The sequence below is a fragment of the Camelina sativa genome, chromosome 5, assembly GCF_000633955.1.
Source record: "Camelina sativa cultivar DH55 chromosome 5, Cs, whole genome shotgun sequence".
NCBI lineage: Eukaryota > Viridiplantae > Streptophyta > Magnoliopsida > Brassicales > Brassicaceae > Camelina > Camelina sativa.
Window position 1 is genome coordinate 9,044,171 of NC_025689.1, and position 21,113 is coordinate 9,065,283.

The 21,113-nt window shown below is 31.7% G+C and overlaps 2 protein-coding genes and 1 long non-coding RNA gene across 4 annotated transcripts; 2 read left to right on the forward strand and 1 right to left on the reverse strand.

The window, feature by feature from the left end:
• Positions 1-2,353, forward strand: LOC104786277 (AUGMIN subunit 2). The gene is made up of 6 exons (XM_010511638.2): positions 1-226; positions 581-706; positions 831-935; positions 1,175-1,243; positions 1,394-1,507; positions 1,842-2,353. The coding sequence occupies exons 1-6, from the start codon at positions 104-106 to the stop codon at positions 2,181-2,183; spliced, it is 879 nt and encodes a 292-aa protein (XP_010509940.1). The 5' UTR covers positions 1-103; the 3' UTR covers positions 2,184-2,353.
• Positions 9,860-14,190, forward strand: LOC104786278. 2 transcript variants are annotated; one of them, XM_010511639.2, is made up of 10 exons: positions 9,860-10,071; positions 10,470-10,607; positions 11,177-11,315; positions 11,403-11,738; positions 11,822-11,969; positions 12,059-13,027; positions 13,128-13,366; positions 13,462-13,535; positions 13,633-13,741; positions 13,834-14,190. In XM_010511639.2, the coding sequence occupies exons 2-10, from the start codon at positions 10,552-10,554 to the stop codon at positions 13,867-13,869; spliced, it is 2,106 nt and encodes a 701-aa protein (XP_010509941.1). In that variant the 5' UTR covers positions 9,860-10,071; positions 10,470-10,551; the 3' UTR covers positions 13,870-14,190. The 2 variants fall into 2 exon arrangements, with proteins under 2 accessions (XP_010509941.1, XP_010509942.1); XM_010511640.1 differs by lacking the exon at positions 9,860-10,071 and adding an exon at positions 10,090-10,271.
• On the reverse strand, positions 19,212-20,885 carry LOC104786279. Its single transcript, XR_767471.2, has 2 exons — positions 20,680-20,885; positions 19,212-19,550 (listed from the first exon to the last, which is right to left on the reverse strand). It is a non-coding gene; the product is annotated as an uncharacterized LOC104786279 (long non-coding RNA).

The window sequence follows — 21,113 nt, forward strand, 5'->3', positions numbered from 1 at the left end:
AAAAAAGTTTGTTATGAAGTAAAAAAAGAATTTTGAATTTGGTTATTATTTATTTTTTTTCGCAACAGTGGTGGATCCGTCACCGGAAAGCTTTGGTGGAGAGATGTCGATGGGAAGCGATACGACGTGGGTAGGGAAGAAACCGATCAGGCGCATCGGCGGATTGTCTGATGCTCTCTCCATCGCCTCCGATCTCGGTTTCGCCGTCGCTCCTCCTCCTTCTCAGGTAATTTTAACCAATCGCTTCTCTTTCTCCACTTGAGTCTCACCTGAATCGGGAAAATTGTATTCGGTTACTTTCGTTAGCTGAGTAATAGTGTCTACAACTCTGGTTGTTGTTGCTATTAGATTTGACTTGTAGAAGAAACGGTATGAGATCTAGAATTTGATCTCTGAATATTACTATGTTGAATCTGATTTTGTCCTGAATTAGAGAAATGATTTGTGGAAATTTATCTGTTCGATTGGCTACATTTTGTGAAAATTCGTATTCGTATCAATCAGCTAAATTTATCTGCTTTTACAATGCGGTAACGGGATATTGAATGGAGCTTATGAGCTCAATCATTTTCCATTGTAGGAAGAGCTACAAAGCTTGGCGTTGTCAAATGGTGAAAGAGGTGATGATTTAATAAGGGTTTTAAGAGAGTTATCTGCTGTTCAAAGGAAAATTGCAGACTTGCAGGTCGAGCTTCAAGGGAGGAAGGTATATCAATTTTCAGGGTTTTGTTTCTCTTTCAAAGTGGAAAAACAGATATCGATCATAAAATTTGCATTGCTTGATTGGTTTTATTGTTGAATGCTTTGTCTATAACTTCTTTGTTTTGCAGGATGATAAAAATGTGGCACATTTGACTCATGTGAGTGAAATGCAAAAGAAAATCGAGACTCTATCAAGGATTACTCAAATATTGAAAGATGTTATCCAAAACAAGGTAGAGAAAGAGGATTTCTCCTTTTTACTTACCTCTAAATCTTTTTTTTTCTCTTCTGGAAAAGGATTTATGCATCTTTCCAGTTTCTAGTTTCTTTTCTGCATTTAGGCGATATCCCTTTTATTCGATACCTTACTTTATTGTTCTGAAAATTGAGAGACTGGAGTTCTTGGTTAAAAAGTGTTGGAAACACTAGCTCCTTAGGAGTCTCTTACATCATTTGTTTGTTTTCATAACAGGATCGCATCATTGCTCGTCTCCAACAACCTTATTCGCTAGATTGCATTCCAGTTGAAGCAGAATATCAGGTGAGTCATGCTATTTGATATTATTTGCTACTTTCAGGACCTACTACACCTTATAGCTCTAGTTATTTTAAACTTGATTCGTATTTGAAGTTGCACAGTTGGGAAACGAAGATGCTATGTCTAATGGCTATGTTCTGCTTTGTTTTTCAGAAACAATTTTCAGAGTTACTAATGAAAGCCGCCAGTGATTATGGTGCCTTAACAGCATCAGTGTCTGATTTTCAATGGAGCCAGAACTTTAAAGAACCTCCTTCTGTCTGGGGGGTATGATTCTACTCTCTTTTACATGTTTAACTATTTACATCTTTCAGACATAACCCACATTACATATCTTGGTTTGCTCATCTCAGTTGGAATCTAATTTGTTGTTCATAGTGTATATTGTATACCATTGCAGAAGAATTCTCACTGCAACTTAGAAAAATAGATCAATTGTGTCATCAGGGCCTTGAATTAGATTTCTGTGTTTCTAATCTGTTTGCAATAAGAGAGAAAGAGATTGCCACTTTATGGAATGTGTTGCATCACAGTTGATTTTTTGGTTTGAAATGCTATAGTCTCAATCTCTCTACTTTTATTTCCCCCCTCAAATTCATAGGAAATGCTGCGTCCAATACCTGTGGCACTAGCGTCATGCACGAGATTCTTTGAGGCCATGTCTGCGATGAGAGAATCATTTGCGACTCTTCAAGACCTTCGAGTAGGTAACTCTGCAGTTTCTTTACCAACAACACCAGGAGCTAACGAAATGACGCATAGGGACTCAGATTGTGTGACTCCACCTCATGGGAGAATAGAGTCAAGCTTCGACGACTTAGCTTTTCAGACCACAAGGAGACAAAACAATGATCAAACTGAAGCAGAAGAAGACGAGGATAGTACTAGCAATTCAAACCGGAGACTATCTTGGCCTCCTTCTGTAAAAAAGAGTAGCGTTTAAAACAGTTGCATTTGTCCAGTCATTTGCTTAAGGTTTTTGATATCGATTTGTGTTTTGTTTTTATCAGTGTCCTTATGAATTTGAATCTATTTGAAAATCTTTGAGTGAAACATAACATGTGTATATTTTGTTAACCTTGAGTTTCCAAGTATATATATTGTTACTAAGCAAGTCATGGTTTGGGTTTCAACATTCATGAAATGAGAGAGGTGTGTGAACTATGAAGTGTGTCATGGGCTATTAATGGCTATCATAAAATTAAATACTTCATCCGTTTCAAAATATAGGATATTTTAGTGAAAACACACATATTAAAAAATATTTACTTTTAAAAGGTTTAACCTATATTTAATCTAAATATAAATATAAATTTAATCTAAAAGTTGCATAGAAAGTTGGAAACATCCTATATTATATATTATGAAACAAAAATACTTTTCTAAACATCCTATATTATGAAACGGAGGAAGTATTAGATAGACGTCGGGATTGGTTTAGTCGAGAATGCTAAATCTACTTTAAGATGGGGGTCTATAAATTAAATTATAGTCATAAGTACAATTTGTTCCACTTATTAACTCCTATGGTCTAAAACTCTAAATAATAGTGTAGAGTGTGTAGACCATGAATTTAAGACAACTTTAATTGAGAACCGCACCTAATCATATTTTTAGCATCAACCTAGTCACATAGCCCGGTCTGGTCTTTAAAAGTAGATCGTGAATTTAGCAAAACCAATCACAGTATTAGAGGCAAGTATCACAATAAATTATTCAGCCTATGTACAATAAGTTAATATACACACATGCAAGGCTATTATAACAATTCGAAGTGATTGATCGAAAATTATTACTATAGATATCAAATAAACTAGTTGAGGAACACACATTTTGTTGTTGTTATATGATACCTACCGTATTTTAGAAGGTATAACTACATTAATTTTCTTAAAAAAGTATATTTTCTCAAAAATATTTCTTTTGTTTTATTGAATCCTATTTGACAATTGCTTATGTGATCAAATTTAATTTTTAATGGACGTGTGTAACTCTGTTTTACAGCAATAACAAGTCGTATATGCTGGTCAAGTTACAATATAATGAACCATTTTTTTTTTTTTATCATTTACTAGTTAGTTTGATATAGATATATTATCAGGTTCATTGGTCGCGGTGGGTTGTGCATTTGGACGGCGTTAAAAGGCCTGAACATTGTTTTTTGCAGAGTTTTTAGATCTTGTTAGGTTGACCTCCAAAAACAAAATATAATAGTATTACTAAAGAAAATATCATTTTCTATGATGATAAAAGATTGTTTTTCTGTAAATTTTTATCAATTAATGCTAGAAAATTATAAATTTCAAAAATTATTAGTTGAGAATTTAATTTTTTTGATGAATTACTATTGATTAATAATTATGAGAAATATTACAAATAAATAATGAATTTAAGCTAAACATCAAACATTTTTTTAAAATTTATGCGAACATCTTAGGAAATCATCATTTATGACAAAGAGGGGGTATAATATTCGTAGAATTTTATTTTTTTACTTTTCAAACGACATTTATATTTTTGAGATATAAACGAAAAGAAAAAAAAAAAACAAAATCTCTTAAAGAGAATCGACTTTTTCATACATGCACAAATGAACTATATTGAATTTATATATTAGATTTTTATGTGTGCTAAATCATACATGAAAAGAGTATATGTGTATGAATCTAAGGATACTTGCATCCCCTTGCGGAGCATGACGAAGAAAGTTGTCTAAGAGATGGAATATATTATGTAGATGGCGATGGAACCGTGCCATTGATAAGTGCAGGATTTAATCCTTCAAGCATGAAGGTCTATGTGAGGGAGTTTGTACACATTGGACCTAAGTGGTGGCGTGGAACCAAGAGTGGGGACTACGTAGATATGATAGGAACTTTTGAAATGCTTGAATATGTGTTGAGAGTTGCTGCTGGAGCAATCGGATGTGATTTAAGTAATGATCGAGTGCATTCCAACATATTCGAGTGGTTAGACTAATTTTTGTTGCTCTAAATAGTCTTTTCCTCCAAGTTCATAGTCTAGTCAGTTTTGACTCAAATTCTCGCATTTTGGATCATTTGAAAACTTCAAAAAGTGTTGGATTTTAAAATTAATTTGATAGTTGTGTTTTAATTTTTATAAGTAATTTTAAATCTACACTAAATTATTCAAGTATTGGAAAAATATCTTAATTAATACACAAAATGAATTTTCCCCTTAATTAACAATTAAATATTTTTAAAACAAAATAAATTAATAATTTATTTTTTAAGATGAGATACTTGTAATTTTAAAATAAATTTCAGAAAATAATGAATTTATTTACTATGGATAACATTAACTATTAACTAAAATATAATTTATGAAATAAAAATAAAATTAGATAGAATTTTTTTTCTGAATTTATGTTAATTAAAATTTTAGATAATATTAGTTTAAATACAGGATTATACTTTGTTTAAGTTAGTTACATATTTCATTATAAAGTTACAAACTAATAAATTTAAGGGCATTCTCAAAAATGCCTCTTTTTCCATACCCCTTTTTTAAAATACCACTTCATGTTGACCATTTTTAAAACTACCCCTCTTTATATACAAAATAACCAAATTACCCTTTTTTAGTGACAGCAAGAATGTACAGTCATCAAAATCGAAAATATTTTCCCGCCAAATTTTTTTTTCCCGCCAAAATCGAAAATTTTTCCCGAAAAAATTATTTTTTCCCGCCAAAAAAAAAATTTTCCCGCCAAAATCGAAAATTTTTCCCGCCAAAAATATTGAAATTTATATCTTTTAAAAGCGTTTACAAGGTTTTTAAAAAGTTTTTAAACACATTGTAAACGCTTTTAAAAAGCTTGTAAATGCTTTTAAAAAGCTTGTAAATGCTTTTAAAAAGCTTGTAAATGCTTTTAAAAGGTTTTTAAACACCTTATAAACGCTTTAAAAAATATTTTAAGCAAGATTTGAATATAAGTTAAATTATTTTAAATTATTTTTAAAATTATTAATTTAAATAAAATAATCAAAATAGTCAAATGTTTAAAAATAAATAGTTCAAAAAGTCGACAATGTAACAAATTAATTAAGAAAATAATAAGTTCACACTTTCAATATAAGTCAGGAAAGAAAAAAATAAATTGACAAAAATAAAATATAAATCAATAGTTCAAAACGTCAACGAAATTAAAAAGTCAACATAAAATTAAAAAAGTCTACTAAGACCAAATAAATCGACGAAAAAAATATAAATCAACAAACAAAACAAGTAAATCAACAATATCAAATATCGACTAAACAAAAAACCAATCAAACAAAATATAAGTCATAAGAAATTAAAATAAATCGACAAAAATTTAAGTCACATTTTTAAAAATTAACCTTATTAATAAGTCAATTTAGAATGTGATAAGTTTACCATGAATAAACAAATATTCAAAAATAAATGTAAATCGATTAAAAAAGATAAATCAACAGTTTAAAAGATCGACTATGTTATAAATTCACTAGACATAACATAAGTCTACTGTTGTATGATAAGTTGATGGAGAAGATAACTAACCTAACATAAGTAGAAAAATAAAGGGACAATTTGAAAACTATACTATATTTGAAAAGAAATTTGAAAATTACACTTAATCTTATAGTTATTTGAAAACTACACATTTTGGAATGAAAATGGACAGAAATACCCTTATTACTAAATAATTTTAACAATTAAATAAAAACAATAAAAACTTAGCTTATATTTAAAAATAAATCAACTTTAAAAATAAATTACTTTTTAAAATTGTTAAATTCGGAATTAATTATTTAATAATTTAAAATTATAACGAAAATTATTTATTGTATTTTAAATAATGATTACATGAATAAATTTTTTATCTTAAAATTTTGGTTAAAGAAAAAGAATTTAAATATTTTTGTTGATATTATTTAGATTTAATTTTCTTTAAAAATAAATAATTCAAGATTATACAATTTATAATATATATATATATATATATATATGTTTTAGACTTATTTTAATCAAGGTTGATTTCTTTATAATGTCGATTTTTTGAACAATCCTTTTGTTTTTTTACTTCTGTTGACTTAATTATCTGTGTCATCGACTTATATTAGAACAGTTGACTTATGTTATGGCTAGTGGATTTATAACATAGTCGATTTTTTTAACTGTTGACTTATTTTTTTGTTCATCGATTTATATTTGTTTTCTGTTGATTTGTTTATTTATTGTTGACTTATTATATTCTACATTGATTTATTAATAAGGAAGATATTTTGAATGGTTGACTTAAGTTTAATTTTTGTCGACTTATTTATTTTTCCATCGATTTATTATAAAATTGTCGACTTTTTTTTTTGTTTGATTGTTTTTTTACAAAGTCGACTTTTGATGATGTTGACTTATTTGTTTTGTTTGTTGATTTATATTTTTTCCCGTTGATTTGTTTGGTCTTAGTAGACTTATTTTATTTTAAGTTGACTTATTAATATGATTGACTTTTTTAACTGTCGACTTATATTTTATTCCTGCTGATTTATGTTTTTTTCTTTGTTGACTTATATTAAAAAGTCGATTTATTTTTTTATTAATTGATTTGTTACATAGTCGATTTTTTTGAACTGTTGATTTATTTTCTAAAATCTCACAATTTATTATTATTTTATTAAAGTTAACAATTTTCAAAATAAATTAAAATATATAATTATTTTTCAAAACTTTTTTATTAAATGAAAAATAATATTATCTATTGATTAATTTTCTTTAATTTTCTTTTTTAATTTTCTTTATTGATTAATTTTTTCCATAATAAACTATTTCATCATTATCAAAAAAAATTAATTTATTTTTTAAACTACTTCATCAGCATTATCAAAAAAAAATTTTAATATCTAAAATATTTTCCATAATTTTAATTTTAAAAATTTTAATTTATTTTCCATAATAAACTACTTCATGATCATTATCAAAAAAGACTTTTTTAATTTTTTTTATTGATTAATATTTTCCATAATAAACTACATTCATCATTATCAAAAAAATTTCAATATCTAAAATATAAACAGTTATTTTTAAAAATAATTTTCTAACAATGATGAGTTTAATTATTTTATGTTTAATTTTTAATGTTTAATTAATTATTAATTAAGGGTATATGTTATTTATTTTATCTTAATTTAATTTTTTAGTTATTGATTAATATTATATATAATAAATTAATTCATAGTTTTTAAAAAACAATACAGAAAATTCCGAATATCTAGTTTACATATTATTTTTAAAAATAAAATTTTCAAATAAATTAATTTAATTATATTGTATTTAGTTTAATTTAATTTGTAACCAAGGACAAAATAGTCATTTAGTTCAGCCCATAAGGGTACATTTCAAAGACTTAAAAGATTTAGTATAGAGTTCAAATTACCTATTAAGAATGAGGTATGTATTCTAATTTTTTCAAAAATAAATCTATAGTTAAAAATTCGACTTTAGAGATAAATCAACATTGAATGAAATAAGTAAAAAAAATTAAGATACATATATTTATAATAAATTCTATAATCTTGAACTTCTTATTTTTGAATAAAATCTAAATCATATAAACAAATAGTTTTATTTATTCAAATATTAAATATTTCTTATTTTAAATACAGTAAATATATTTTCTTATTAATTAAATAATTAATTACGATTTTTTGGTAAGTTTCTTTTTAATATTTTTACTTATTTTATTTAATTGTTTAAATCATATAGTTTTTTAATGAATTGTATTAATTTAATAATTAATTACGAATTTTGGTTATTTTTTTTAATTTCTAATTATTATTAGTTAGTTATTTAAATAATGGTTAAGAAAGAAAAATGGTATTTTGTTTTAAAAAGTGTAGTTATCAAATAATTATAACATTAAGTGTAATTTTCAAATTTCTTATATAATTTGGTATATTCTTAAAAATGTCCCTTTTTGGATTTTTTGATTTTTTCATATGTGACTCTGTTGTACCTTTTCAAGTTTGAGTGTACAGAGAAAGACCTTTGAAGATGAAGCAAAATTTCTGTAGAAGGAGAATTTATTTTGTGTCATTATAATATGTTCAGACTTCCAGTTTGAGTGTGTACCAATAAATTATTTAGCCTATGTACGATAAGTTAATATACACACATCCAAGGATATTATAACACTTCGAGGTGATTTGATCGAAAATTATTACTATAGATATCAAATCAACTAGTTGAGGAGAAACACACATTTTTTTTGTTGTTATATGATATCGTATAATGCATGTAACGTGGATTTGCAATTGCAATAATGCGTCATACCGTATACTAGTATAGATGTTAATTGAGAGAGAACACTTGCGTTGGTTTATCTCAATTATTACGCAACTGCTTCTCTCTTAGATAAAATTATAAAGCGGCGTTATAGGAGGACCTACCACGAGCTCGAGCTATATCTCTCACTCACTCTATAATGGTTATTTGTAATTCGAAAATAGAATCGATCACATACGTCCAAATTTTGATTTGGTCTTGGCCCACTCCATATCATCACGCACCTCAGCGCGTGTCCTTTTACGAAACATATCAGAAACTCAAAAATATCAGACCAAAAGTCCAGTTGTGTGTACGTTCGGTTTAGCAAGTGAACATAAATAATTTTATAAAAAGCTGGAATTTTTTTTTTTTTTTTTATAAAAAAAATACTTGGATATTGTTTTTAATACTAGTACTGAACTACTGAGTAAGAGTAGTTTCAATGCATTCGTCCAATTTCTCAAAAGCAATTTTCCCAATTTTACATTACTTTCTTTCCCAAAAATAAGATAATTTATTGGGAATTTATCAATTTTCAAGAATATACTGTAGTAGTATTAAATTCCGGATGCGTGAAGTTAAATTAAATGAATACTACTAATAAAATCTGAAAGCAATTTATGTATGTGGTCGACATAGGGTGTTGATGAAAAATCGTGTGTCTCGCAACTTAAATGTCGATGATACACTTTTCAAAGCACTTCAACTAATACATAAAACTTAAATGTCACATTTCATTTCATTGTCCATGACTCCTCCATGCGTCAATTCCACCCCCACTCGACACCTATTCTCATATCTTTAAAGTTTCGATTTATTTGCTTCACTTTTTATTTTTTTCATTGTTGCCAACAATTGTTGCCAACAATTTTATCCATGTTTTTTTGTAAAGAAGAGACATTTACTTGGTAATTTATCTGAATAATTGTTGACATTAATGACAAGTACAATAGAAATCCGAATGTACCAAAATAATATTCTATACAACCAAAAAAGATTCATATATATCCATAGTCTACAATTTCAAAAATACTATTTGACACATCATGCAAATATTATTTTTTTAATTCAATACCGATAATTTCAAATGATGTGATAAATACCATTGAATGCTCATTTAATTGAAAAGATTCCATTATTTTGATTTTGCTGGTTTATTTTCAGAAGAAATAAAATCTTAAAGGACCGTAATGTAAATTTGAGAAAGAAAAAAAGAAGAAAGAATACACGCGCTTGCTTGCCCAAAGAAGGACCTTATCCCACGCGTTGATATATATATATATATGTATCTTCCCAGAAGAGCTCTCTCCCCTGTCTCGTCTTCGTGTCTCTCTCTCTCTTCGACGTGCTCCGGTGAAGATACAAACCGACGAGTGTGAGCCATAACAACACAAACCGACGAGTGTGAGCCATAACAACACAAACCTCCGTCATCCTCGGCTATTAAATTTACCGTATTACCCTTCTCTCTCCTCTCTCCCCTGAGACGTCTTTTTTTGGGAGATATTCTTCTTCTTCAATTCCAAGTAAACCCAAATTCTCTCTCTTTCTCTCTCTCTCTCAAATTTGAAATTATTGATTTCTCTGGTCATAAACCATCGGCTCTGTTTTTTTTTTTTTATATTTTTCTTTGCGGGGACATTAATGGTTTTAGATTATTATCTGATCTGTTTGTCGCCGTTTGTGGTTCAATTTCCCCCGGCCTGGCTATTGTTGTAGTTCGCCGGTGGGTTCGATTTCTATTTCGATTTTAGAGTTTCCTTTTTTTTTATTAAGTAATCACAATTTTTTCACAAAAAATCTCCCTATATTTATGTAATCTTCTTACATTCCACCGTTTATTTCTAGAAATTTTCAGTTCTTATGGATGATAATGAAGAATTCTCCTGAACTATGTTTCGTTCTTTTTTGTCTTTTCTTTCAGTGATATTTAGCGAATTTGAGGTCAATTCGACGTTTAATTGGGAATTAGATTGCGAAATTGAGATATAATATATATAGAGACAATGGGGAACGGTGATGAAACCAAATGTGTCTTCCCCTTGACCAGTCTTCAGATCGGGTACCTTATCTTATCTCTTTGCTCGCAATTGCGTTTTTTTTTTTTTCATTCTTCTCAATTTTTGTAATGTTATAGTATGATTCAAGGGGTTCTTGAATATTTTTGTATATTTAGAAATCAATGATTCTGCAGTTTAGAAGTACAAATATATAGTTTCCTGTTCTGGGGTTTGCTTTTCTATCATTATTATAGAAAGCCTTTGTCAATGGACCTTTTAAAGGGAATATATCATCTTGTACTTTCAGACAAAACAAAGATCGCTTTTGGTTTTTGACACTTTTATTACTATTTTTTCTTTTGAATTTTTTTTCTTGAATTCAAATTGAATCGAATGCAGGGCGTAGATTCGTTTCCTGAATCTGAAGATATGTTCTTCTTGTTAATGTCTTTGAACATTTCCTGTGAAATCAAGTATTAGTTGAAGCATTTGTTTCAGCAATTCCCATGATATTTGTGGTTGTGACAATAGTTTGCGTGTTTGTTTCAAAAAGTTAAAACTACATTGTCACATTTTACTTGCATGATGTTCTCTGCTTATCTGGTTTAAGATTTGTTTTGTTTTGTTTCAGAGACTTGCAGTCGTATCTTTCTGATCTCAGTATATTCGTGGGCAACAAAAGTAAAAAGATTTACATCTTGGTGGACAACCGGCCATGGTTGAATCCTGGCACCAGATCTGCTCATTTCTGGCAACTAATGGTTACAAAGGTTGTAAAAGCTGCTTCAATCTTATTTCTTGTTTGTTGTTCAGGTGGAAAAATATGACTTAGTGACCCATCTAATCTTTGTTTGCAGTCCAGACTCTCCCCTTTTGCAAACACGAAAGCTCGAGGGGAGAAGAAAATTCAGAAGCAGGAGGAAGAGAAGAAAAAGCTAAAGCAGGATGAGGAAGAAAAGCCTAAAGAGACGTGTGCTCAGCAGCCTCAGCCGGACGATAGAAAATTGAAGAAGCTTAAGAAGTGGTTCTCATTGATAGATGCGACAACTTTTTCTAAGAAGAAGATACCTGCAAATAAACTGCAGAGCTCTTTGTTTCTAAACAAGCAGCTGCACAAGACCTTGTACGGTTTCATCGTGTTCGAAGTTGAATGGGCCAACGTCAGGGGTGTCAACTACTTGAATGAGCTACTGGTACTCCCTTGCAACTGTCCGTTTGTTTTGGTCTGGCATTGTATGTTTCTCTTGTTTCTTACTTGATCTATATCTTTATGTAGACAGACACGTCTCTTGCTATAGAAGCTAAGTTGATGCGAAGGTGGGAGTTTGAGAGTATTGATCAAGCTGTAAAAAGCATGTCTCAGTGGTTCTCTGGATCAAAAGCTGAAAAGTCTTGCTTGAGGGAGTATCTCAACTCAACTATAGGTATTATAATACATCTGCATGCTTTAACTTTGCACCTTTATGAGTCCCTAGCTTAAATAAGCTTATAGTATTGTATGTAACTCTTGCAGGAGAGGTTTTTCATGATGCTGAAGCAGAATTCTCAAAAACTTCTTCTTTTGATGATGATGACATACTCAACAGCGATAATTTTTCTGCTGAAAATGAGTCTCCTTGCTGCTCCAGAAGTGTCTTCAACGTTAATCATTCTGCCGCAGATTATGATGAAAACGAGCCTCACACACCGCCTCTGACTGGACCGTACAAGAGAAGAAGAGTAACTAAGGCAATCAGTACCGGAGTTGATATTGACTATATGGAGGAGACACCTAAAAGAAAAGATAACTCGGTTGACCACTGGGAAAGCCATGTACCTGATGATGGTGAAAACATCATTGAAGCAACCCAATATAAGGATGTTCTAGTTCTTGTTAGGTGTGGTGATCGTCATTTCCCATTCAAATTACGAGAGGTTATAATGGCGGACATACGCTTGCTTACTTTACTTGAAGCTGGTCTCCCTTCATGGGTCTTGTTTCTGCAGTCTTATCCCGGTTTCTGTCATCTTTATCGACCCTGGATGTGCCTTTTCGCCAGAGCATTATATGTGATGATATCAGTCGTCACCGTTGTGATTGGTTTCTATGACCTCTACAAAAATGTCCCTGTTCTGAAAGCCACTGCATCTCGGTTATGCGGACCACTCTTTGATTGGATTGAAACTTGGGACATGGTATCACGGATAAAGTACTTGGGAACGATGTTGTTTCTTCACAATTTTCAGAAAGCTGTCAGGTGGGCTCTAACAATGGCACGTGCAATGCAGCCATTTGTTTCTTTACTCATAATGCCTCTGGTGAATCCTCTCTTAGACGCTCTTGGTTTGCTCCTACCGTTGTGGAATTCATTGGCAGAAACAGTGGCGAGTTTGGTTTCAGTAGTTTGGATAGTGATTGAGTCTGGTTGCAATCTTGTTGGTGATGTGGTAGAGTTGGTGCTTTTGCCCATTTGGTTTATCGTCTCACTAGTTTGGAACGTCAGTAAGTACATTAACCGTCTCCTTGCCCACTACTATTCTCTTATCTTTTAAGAAAATAATCATAATACTGATCTCTTTGTTTTCTCTTTTGGATGCTACAGCAAATACTGTTTTACTGCCTCTTTTCTGGATCATATGGGAAGTGATATATGCACCAATCAGAGTGGTTGCTGCATTGGCCAACTGTTTAGCTTTATCTTTCTCATACATATTCGATGTTCTTGGAGATTTATGGAGGTATATGAGCAGCATACTTCAGCTTGCATCAGATTCTCAAGCAGCTGTGAAGACTTATGAAGTCTCCATGTGGCGTACACTTTGGAACGACCTCTTTTCTCATGTCAGTGAAAAAAGTTTGAAGAGAATCAAAAAGTATCTGAATCTTTTACTAATTCGATACATTACTAAATGTGTTTGTTTTGCTGCATTTTTCAGGTTTTTCGTGCTGTAAGGAGTATATTGAACGGTTTTGTGGCCTTCTTTGCTGCCTGTAACAGACATCGGCTTAGGTAAAGCATTATCCCACACACATTTACACATACGTTTACACTTCTTTTATATGAGTAGTTCTAACTTATATTTTTGTGATCTGGTTTCTCTTTGCAGTACTTATAATCACATACAAGACTTTATGGAGAGACTACACAGACGAACCACGAGACCAGAATCTGTAGACTCAAGACATGGCAAGTCTGCTAAGAACAATCAACCTACAGTAAGTTTTTTCTCAAAGTCATCAATGTTCTTCTCAACTTGACGTATCTGCGTATCTCATACCCGGTTATGATTATGTTTTGCAATTTGCAGGGAGACGGAACTAGAAGGAAATTGCACCTTGCATAGAACTCAAAACCCATATTCTTAATTCTTTTCATTTTTTTTTGTTCTCTTTTTACCGGATATGATAGGTTCTTAGGGTATATATAGATAGGTTTTATACTTCAATGTCGCATACGTCAAGAACTAGCATTGTCCCAAATCTGCCAAATGATTTTGTATATAAGAAAGAAGTCACAAACTCACACACACACTGACTCTTTGACGTCCGCAAGCCGAACATGATAGCTAAAATACACACGATTTATTGCCCTGTAAATATATAAACAGCACAAGAAACACCATATGCTAAAACAATAATCAAAGAGAGTAGATGTTTGCGCTACACTATACATGAGTCATGTAACTTCAAGTATTACAGGATAAGTAAGCACACAAAAGGATTCTTAGAAAAAAGAAACATGAAGATCAACATTTACGTGCAGACGAGTATATATCAAATTGTATACTTGAATGGATTTCATTGCAAGACAGTTCATCGATTCAAGATTTTACAAATAGAAAACAGAGTAAAATGAAAACACTTGAGAACATGTTTGTTGTTCTTATCTATGGATCTATCAAATCAATGATTATTACTATATTAGGGAACTGTCGAAGGAATTGAACACACGTTGATTCCAGCTTCAGATTCATGCTCAAGAGTTTCAAGACATTGGCCATAACTCATAACCTCTGGTAGTGATCTGATGTTTGGGTATTACTCCCTTGAAGTATCAAGATTGTGGTGATGAGCAGTGAGGCGCCAGCCATCTTCAGCTCTAATGCTTGTTGTTTCCCAATCATGGCTAAGGTCCAGCAAACTTCCATCCCCATATAGCTCTAATGCTTGTTGTTTCCCCTTGTTCATCATCAAATGATGCGAATGTTCGATCTTGAGATCATTCTAAGCTTGTTGGATTCATTTTTACTCTCTCAATCATGTCTTTAACTTGCAATGTTATCTCACTTGTTTGTGATAACATGCTCAAATGTTTTTCTTCTTCTTTTGCAGCTTCTTACAAACTTGTAATTAGATCTAATACAAGCTTTTGAGTTATTACTCATTTCCAAATCAGTATTTTTGTTCCATTGGTTTAATTTTGTTAAATGATTTTAAACTTTTGTGTTTTTTATCCAAAAATTCTTATATAACGGGACAGAGGGAGTATGTGTTTTCCTTACCTTTAGGTTTTCATTCTTTTGACTTGTTCCTAATGTTTTGACCTCACTTCTGAGGGAGGATAGTTTTGGGACTGCGAGCCTAACACAAACTTTTGTCTCCCGGTCAGTTACCTAACTATTTTGATATTTCCATCTTTAGGTATATAAGTACTCATATCTCTAGGTCGATCCTTCATCAGCTGGTAAAGATTGCACTCCTGTTCAAGTAAGAATGACATACGTTCAGTGCAATGAATATTATAGGATACCATGTACAAGCAGAAAAAGTATAGTATATCATTTTCCTGGATGACTTCCTTCAGCTTCACGATGTTTGGATAATTATTCTCCTGAGCGACTAATATCACGAATAAGTAGTAATAAGTTCCAGTAAACAAGACCAAACAAAAAAAAGAGATTATCTCAACAAAGGCAAATCACTACCTTCACTTCTCTCAAATTAATACATTTGTCCCATGAGTAGTACTTCTTTTTCATTTTCTTGATTGCGACCCGCTCATAGAAAACTTCAGTTAGTTGAAAATTAAGAATAGAACATTCTATAGGCATATATAGCTCCAAAAGAAATGATTTAACCGGATTTTCAAATCTCAAGAGCTGGAATTGGCCATCAAAGTGTCTTTTTCATTCCACATGAACAAAGTGCCTTGTTATTATTTTGATATTTTTAAACTTGCGATTTTGACTACTAGTAATATATATACTTTAATTATTATTTTTATTTGATTTAATAAAAATAGAAACTCAGTTTAGAAACTCTAATACTCCCTCCGTTTCACAAAGAGTGTCATTCTGGAGATTTTTCTTTGTTTCACAAAGACTGTCACTTTACAATTCCAATGCATTATTTTATAGTTCCAATGCATCTTTTATCTTAGATTTCCTTGTTTTACCCTTAATTATAACTAAAATAATCTATTAAAAACTTATTAAATAAGGGTATATATGTATATTTCAGTGTTTTATTAATTTGTGTGAAAAGTGTCAGAGTGACACTCTTTGTGAAACGGAGGGAGTATGTGTTAGTAGATCCAAAACTAGCTTACTTTTATCCTCAAGGGTCCTATCGCGGCCGGAGGTTAAGGGAGGCATTGTCACTTGTTTTTTTTATTTTTTTGTTAAAATTTGGATATTGGAGGTTTACGATTGATAAAGTATAAGATATTATTTTAGATTTAAAATCGACTTGATTTATAAATCTGTAAATTTTAAATTTTTGATATAAAAGATTGTTAGGTTTTAGTTTTGGGTATAGATATAATAGTTACATTATTTGTCTAGAGTTTTATATTTATGAATTAGAATTAAAAAAATGACTAGACTTTCAAAAATTTGGTATATAATTTAAATGGTTATATTTTGATTTTTTAATTATAATAATAAATCATTATCTATAGTAGTTAGTTAATTGTTTCTACCAACGGTGGAAGAGAGGCCATTATAGTTCCTCATTCAATGGGGGTTTGTACAACCTACATTTCATGCAATGGGTTGGGGCACTATCTCCTTTAGGTGGCGGCAGTGAGCCAGATCGGTGTGCAAAGAATATAAAGACGGTGATTTCTCAATGCTTTAAAGATTTTGCTCTGCGGGATTTTGTAGCTCGAACGTATAGAAAATATATAATTTTTATTGTGATTAGATGAAATATAGCTTAAGAAAGTCAAATTTTATTTTTATTGGTGTGAACCGTATGATGCTTATCATTTGTCTTATGATCTTATTAAATGTGTTAGATAGCTTTGTGGAAGGTCCTTTTTTGGCTTAAGTGTTGCTATGGTAGGAGATGAATTTGAAAATCATGGTTGCACTTTTTTCAGTTTTACTTTATTTATGCTTAATAAAACTTTAATGCCACAAAATATCAAAATAATTAGGCAGGTTACTAGAGGGGGTTATTAGTTCTATAATTTTAGTGGATTTGAAAATCCAAACAAAATTATGTGTTATTCTTTTTTTTTGTCAAACAACTTGATTTCATTCACTTAAATTCAAGTACAAAGAAGGGATACAGAATTCCAAAGTACACAACAGAAGCAAGCAGAGGCATTCCCCAATGCCAAACAAAGAAACATAAACATAGATTACATCGATCATTAATCCAAGAGAGCTTTGAATTACTTGCTAGGAAGCAAACAACACATGAGAGATCAAGGTATGTCGATAACTCTTCCAAGAGGAGTTCAATGGAAGGTGAAGTGGTCCCTGTCAAAATATGACTAGAAGACGTTGAAAAGGTAGTCATGACTAAGCTTCTCACCGGCGTGAGGGGAGCTACTTGAGGTTGAACAAGGGCCATAACAGGGAGCTTCATATGTCTGGGAGAAAAAGAACTCACCAAAGAAGCTAATAGAGGGATGCGCCAAAGATAAGTGGCAGACCATAACAAAACAGGAGGAGTCTCTCTCACATAAAAGCCATGGCTATGGAGATTAAGGCTTCCACACAAAGTTTGTAGCCGGAAAGACACAGGCAATTGATATCTCAAATATAATGGCGAAAGGTGAGGGCTGGTTGCTAAAGGTAACGGGAGGACAAAGCAAATAAGATTGATGACCTTGATAACCTTTGGGTGGTGGCTGAAGTCGCAAGCTAGTATTGGCAAAGGGTGACTATTCGCTAAGGATCTACCAAAGACATAGTCAGGCTGTTGACAATAGGATTTCAGAGCTGAATCGCCACATAACTTCAGAGCCAAGGGAGCAAATATTATTACCACATACATAGCAGATACCAGGGATCTGACTAACTGATTGAACAATCCTAGCAGTCTAACCGGTGTATTCCTCGAGAGGAGTCTTTGGCCTAAGAGGATATACTCGCGATATAGACCTTGATACGAGCTAGAAGTTGTTAAAGAGTAGTAGTAGATGGACCTGGTTTTTTGATAAATGGGCTGAGATAGGGGAATCTTTAATGGGCCGGCCTCATAATTCAGGTCCACCAAGAAAACACTAGGGTTTTCATCTGGTGACCACAAGCTTCTCGGTGTGCGGCGGCTGGTCGGAGTAAGCGACAAGATTTGCGTAGTTAAGGGCAGCTCCGAAGAACATAGATTCAACCCTATCAAGCTTTGGTGGTGGCGAGTGGTTAAAGCGGAGGTCCAGACAATCGGTAAAACCGTAACCCTGAAGATAAGCTCGCCGTGCGCCATCGACGTCTTCCCCCAGAAAGGCGCATCTGATGGTTTAGAAGATTGAGCTTCTTCCATCAATAAAACCAAGGTGAAGAAATCTTCAGGTGAGAATAGGAGTCCGATTTTTGACATGTACAGAGCAGTGGACAATTGATCCGCATCCGCAGAGTCTGGGCATAAGAAAAGAATGATGGGAACCGCCGGAGATCTACATCGTTCTTTGCAAGATAAACAAGCCAGATCTGAGTTTTGCATAATGTTGTAAAGTTGCCAAAAGTTTAAAAAGATGGGGAAAAAATTCAAGGAAGAGAACGAAAGAAGAGAAACAGGGTTGAAATAGAGAAGAGATGGGACAAAGGTCTCCCGATGTCGGCGAGCCGAAGCTACACCGACGTCGGAGAAGGTAAGAGGAAAGGTTGTCTCGATATTCGCGTCTGAGAGAGAATGAATTCTGTTTTTAACACAATTATGTGTTATTCAATCATTGATTTTTAAATACTTATCAAAATTATATGTTATTTTAGTTCTATGATTTATAAATACTTGTTAAAATCCCATGTTATTTATTTAATGATTGTTTTTAGATTTTAAAATCCACATTATGTTCTAAATAAATTTGAATGGATTTGAAAGTAAAAATATAATGATTCAAATCCAAGGATAAAACATGTTATTTCAAAATCCATATATTTTGATTTTTATAATTTACAATTCTATATGAATTTACAAATCATTCATAATTTATAATTTTACGTGTCTTTTTGGTTCATTTGCCTAATTTTTTCTGCCACCTTTTCTCGCCATAGCTTAGAACACTTTGTTTCATGTAGGTTTTGATAGAATTATCATAATTGGTTCCATTTTGCATCACGTAGTTTTCTATCATATTATTTAAGTAATGTTATCAAGTGTTATTTCACCGAATTTACGTTAGCCTAAACAAAGGAATAAAACAAATATAAATATAAATATATATATATATATATATATATCTTCTTATAATTAAAAGAGGAGTACGCTTTTAAAAATGACTGAAATTATCAAAGTATTTATAGCAATTGCCACTGAATTCATTAAAAAGGAGCCTGATTCGATAAATTGATCAGGACAAATTTGTCCGAAATCTTAAAAAAAAAAAAAATCCGACCCATTACACTAAGGATCCACGTCTTTTTTAGAGTAACCCGGTTTCATCCTTTATTAGGCAACTTACATACAAAGAAGGCCATATTAGCGTCCAAAGTAATTTTAAATTGTCCATCAGCCCAAAATTATTAGGCTCGACAATCAATCTGAAGAATATTCCAAAGGAATTTTTGGTAACGATAAACACAATATTAACTATATCAATCCCGCCCTCAAATCTCTCTGCATAATCTTTAGTTACCTGCGTATCAATCAACATTGATTTCAAATTCAATCAGAATCATAATTTAATCTAATCATAACCAAAAATCTCGCAATCATCAACCACTCTTATCAATGACCGATCCTATACGATACCCTAAACTACTAGACCACTATAAATAATCCAACATCAAACACATTCATAACTCATCAAGCAAAAACCATTTCTCAAGCATGTGTGCGATGCTTTGGTAAGCTTATATTAGTAGTTTATTTTATTTAGCATATTTGTTTTTCATTAGTTATTAGTTTATATGTTTGTTTATATGTACTTTGCAGGGAATCCTGATTCATGCTACTGTTAAGAAACAACAACTCAGCAAGTTTCAGAGAGTTATTGTTCCTGGACAGTGGAGAATAAGCAACTTAATGATAAAATCAATCAGGATGAGAGTGATGAGAAAGATGATGTGATGATCACAAAGACCAAGGCCGAATCACTTGATGAAGGTCCTATTATATTTAAAGTTTTATCTTTTTAAATAATTGAAATAAGTTCCTAATCAAAAATTTACAAAAATTTGATTGCAAAGACCTATCTTTTGTTGGTGTGTGTTGAAAAAGAAAATTTGTGGGATGGTAAGGACTGCTACATGATTTCGAAGGTACTTTTAAAGGATGGCCTTCTAGCAGAAGAAGTCATTGATGTCAGCTGAAATGGTGAAACCAACTACCATTTTCTCTGGTGATCAGGTTCTAATACTATCTTATATTCTCTGGTGATCTGGTCATTGTCTATAAGCTAAATAACTGAATTTTGCCTAATATCAGGTTTCACTCGCCTTGACTTATTTACAAGAGGCTAATGTAAAGGGATATCGAAGTTTCAAAAACTTTTGTTCTTTGTTGCCAAAAATACTTCAAATACGAAGATACTCACATACAATTCCAGTGAAACAACAAAACCGAAAAATTTTAATTCAGCAAAACTACAATAAACCCTTGAATTAAAAAAAAAAAATAGAAATATCCAAATCTGTAGAAAACGAAAAGGCTAAAACTTGAATCTTTGAACTGAAGAAAGTAATGGGAGATAGAGATGTAACTGAAGGATCAATAACAAATAAAAATCGAACAAGGGTTGTGTATGCTCGGATTACAAGCAGTACCTTGAGCATGTACAATAGTGCTAGCCTGAGACTTATCTTGAGAAGCAACAGATCCAGGCCTCATAAGAGGTTGCTCGGAGTATGAACTGTTGAAATCTCATCTTTGATCAGTCATGTGCAAGAGAATCAAGCATGAGAAGAAGAGAGTTAGTAAGAATAATTGCAGAAGAAAGAAATCATTGAAAGAAGAAGAAACAACGAAGAGGAGGAAGACGAAAGTGTGGTTTTGTGTCAACGAAGAAAGGAAGAGGCCAGATGGGCCAGAAGCAAGTCAAGGCCCAATTAAGATTGGGTTTCGTTAGTTAAGGCAAAAAACAAAGTCAATGTCTAAGTAGTAAGTGTTTTTACAAATCCGTTATTTATTCAAACCCGTTAGTAATTGAGTTTAATACAAATACAAATTGTTGAAAACAGAAACCTACAAGTCCTACACT

Bases quoted from the DNA above. Each gene is read 5' to 3' on its own strand.
- LOC104786277 (XM_010511638.2), top strand. From the start codon at position 104: ATGTCGATGGGAAGCGATACGACGTGGGTAGGGAAGAAACCGATCAGG. The intron at 1,244-1,393 runs GTGAGTCATGCT...TTTGTTTTTCAG, and splicing joins CAGTTGAAGCAGAATATCAG to AAACAATTTTCAGAGTTACT. The intron at 1,508-1,841 runs GTATGATTCTAC...TCAAATTCATAG, and splicing joins AACCTCCTTCTGTCTGGGGG to GAAATGCTGCGTCCAATACC.
- LOC104786278 (XM_010511639.2), top strand. From the start codon at position 10,552: ATGGGGAACGGTGATGAAACCAAATGTGTCTTCCCCTTGACCAGTCTT. The intron at 11,970-12,058 runs GTATTATAATAC...TAACTCTTGCAG, and splicing joins GTATCTCAACTCAACTATAG to GAGAGGTTTTTCATGATGCT. The intron at 13,028-13,127 runs GTAAGTACATTA...TGGATGCTACAG, and splicing joins CTCACTAGTTTGGAACGTCA to CAAATACTGTTTTACTGCCT.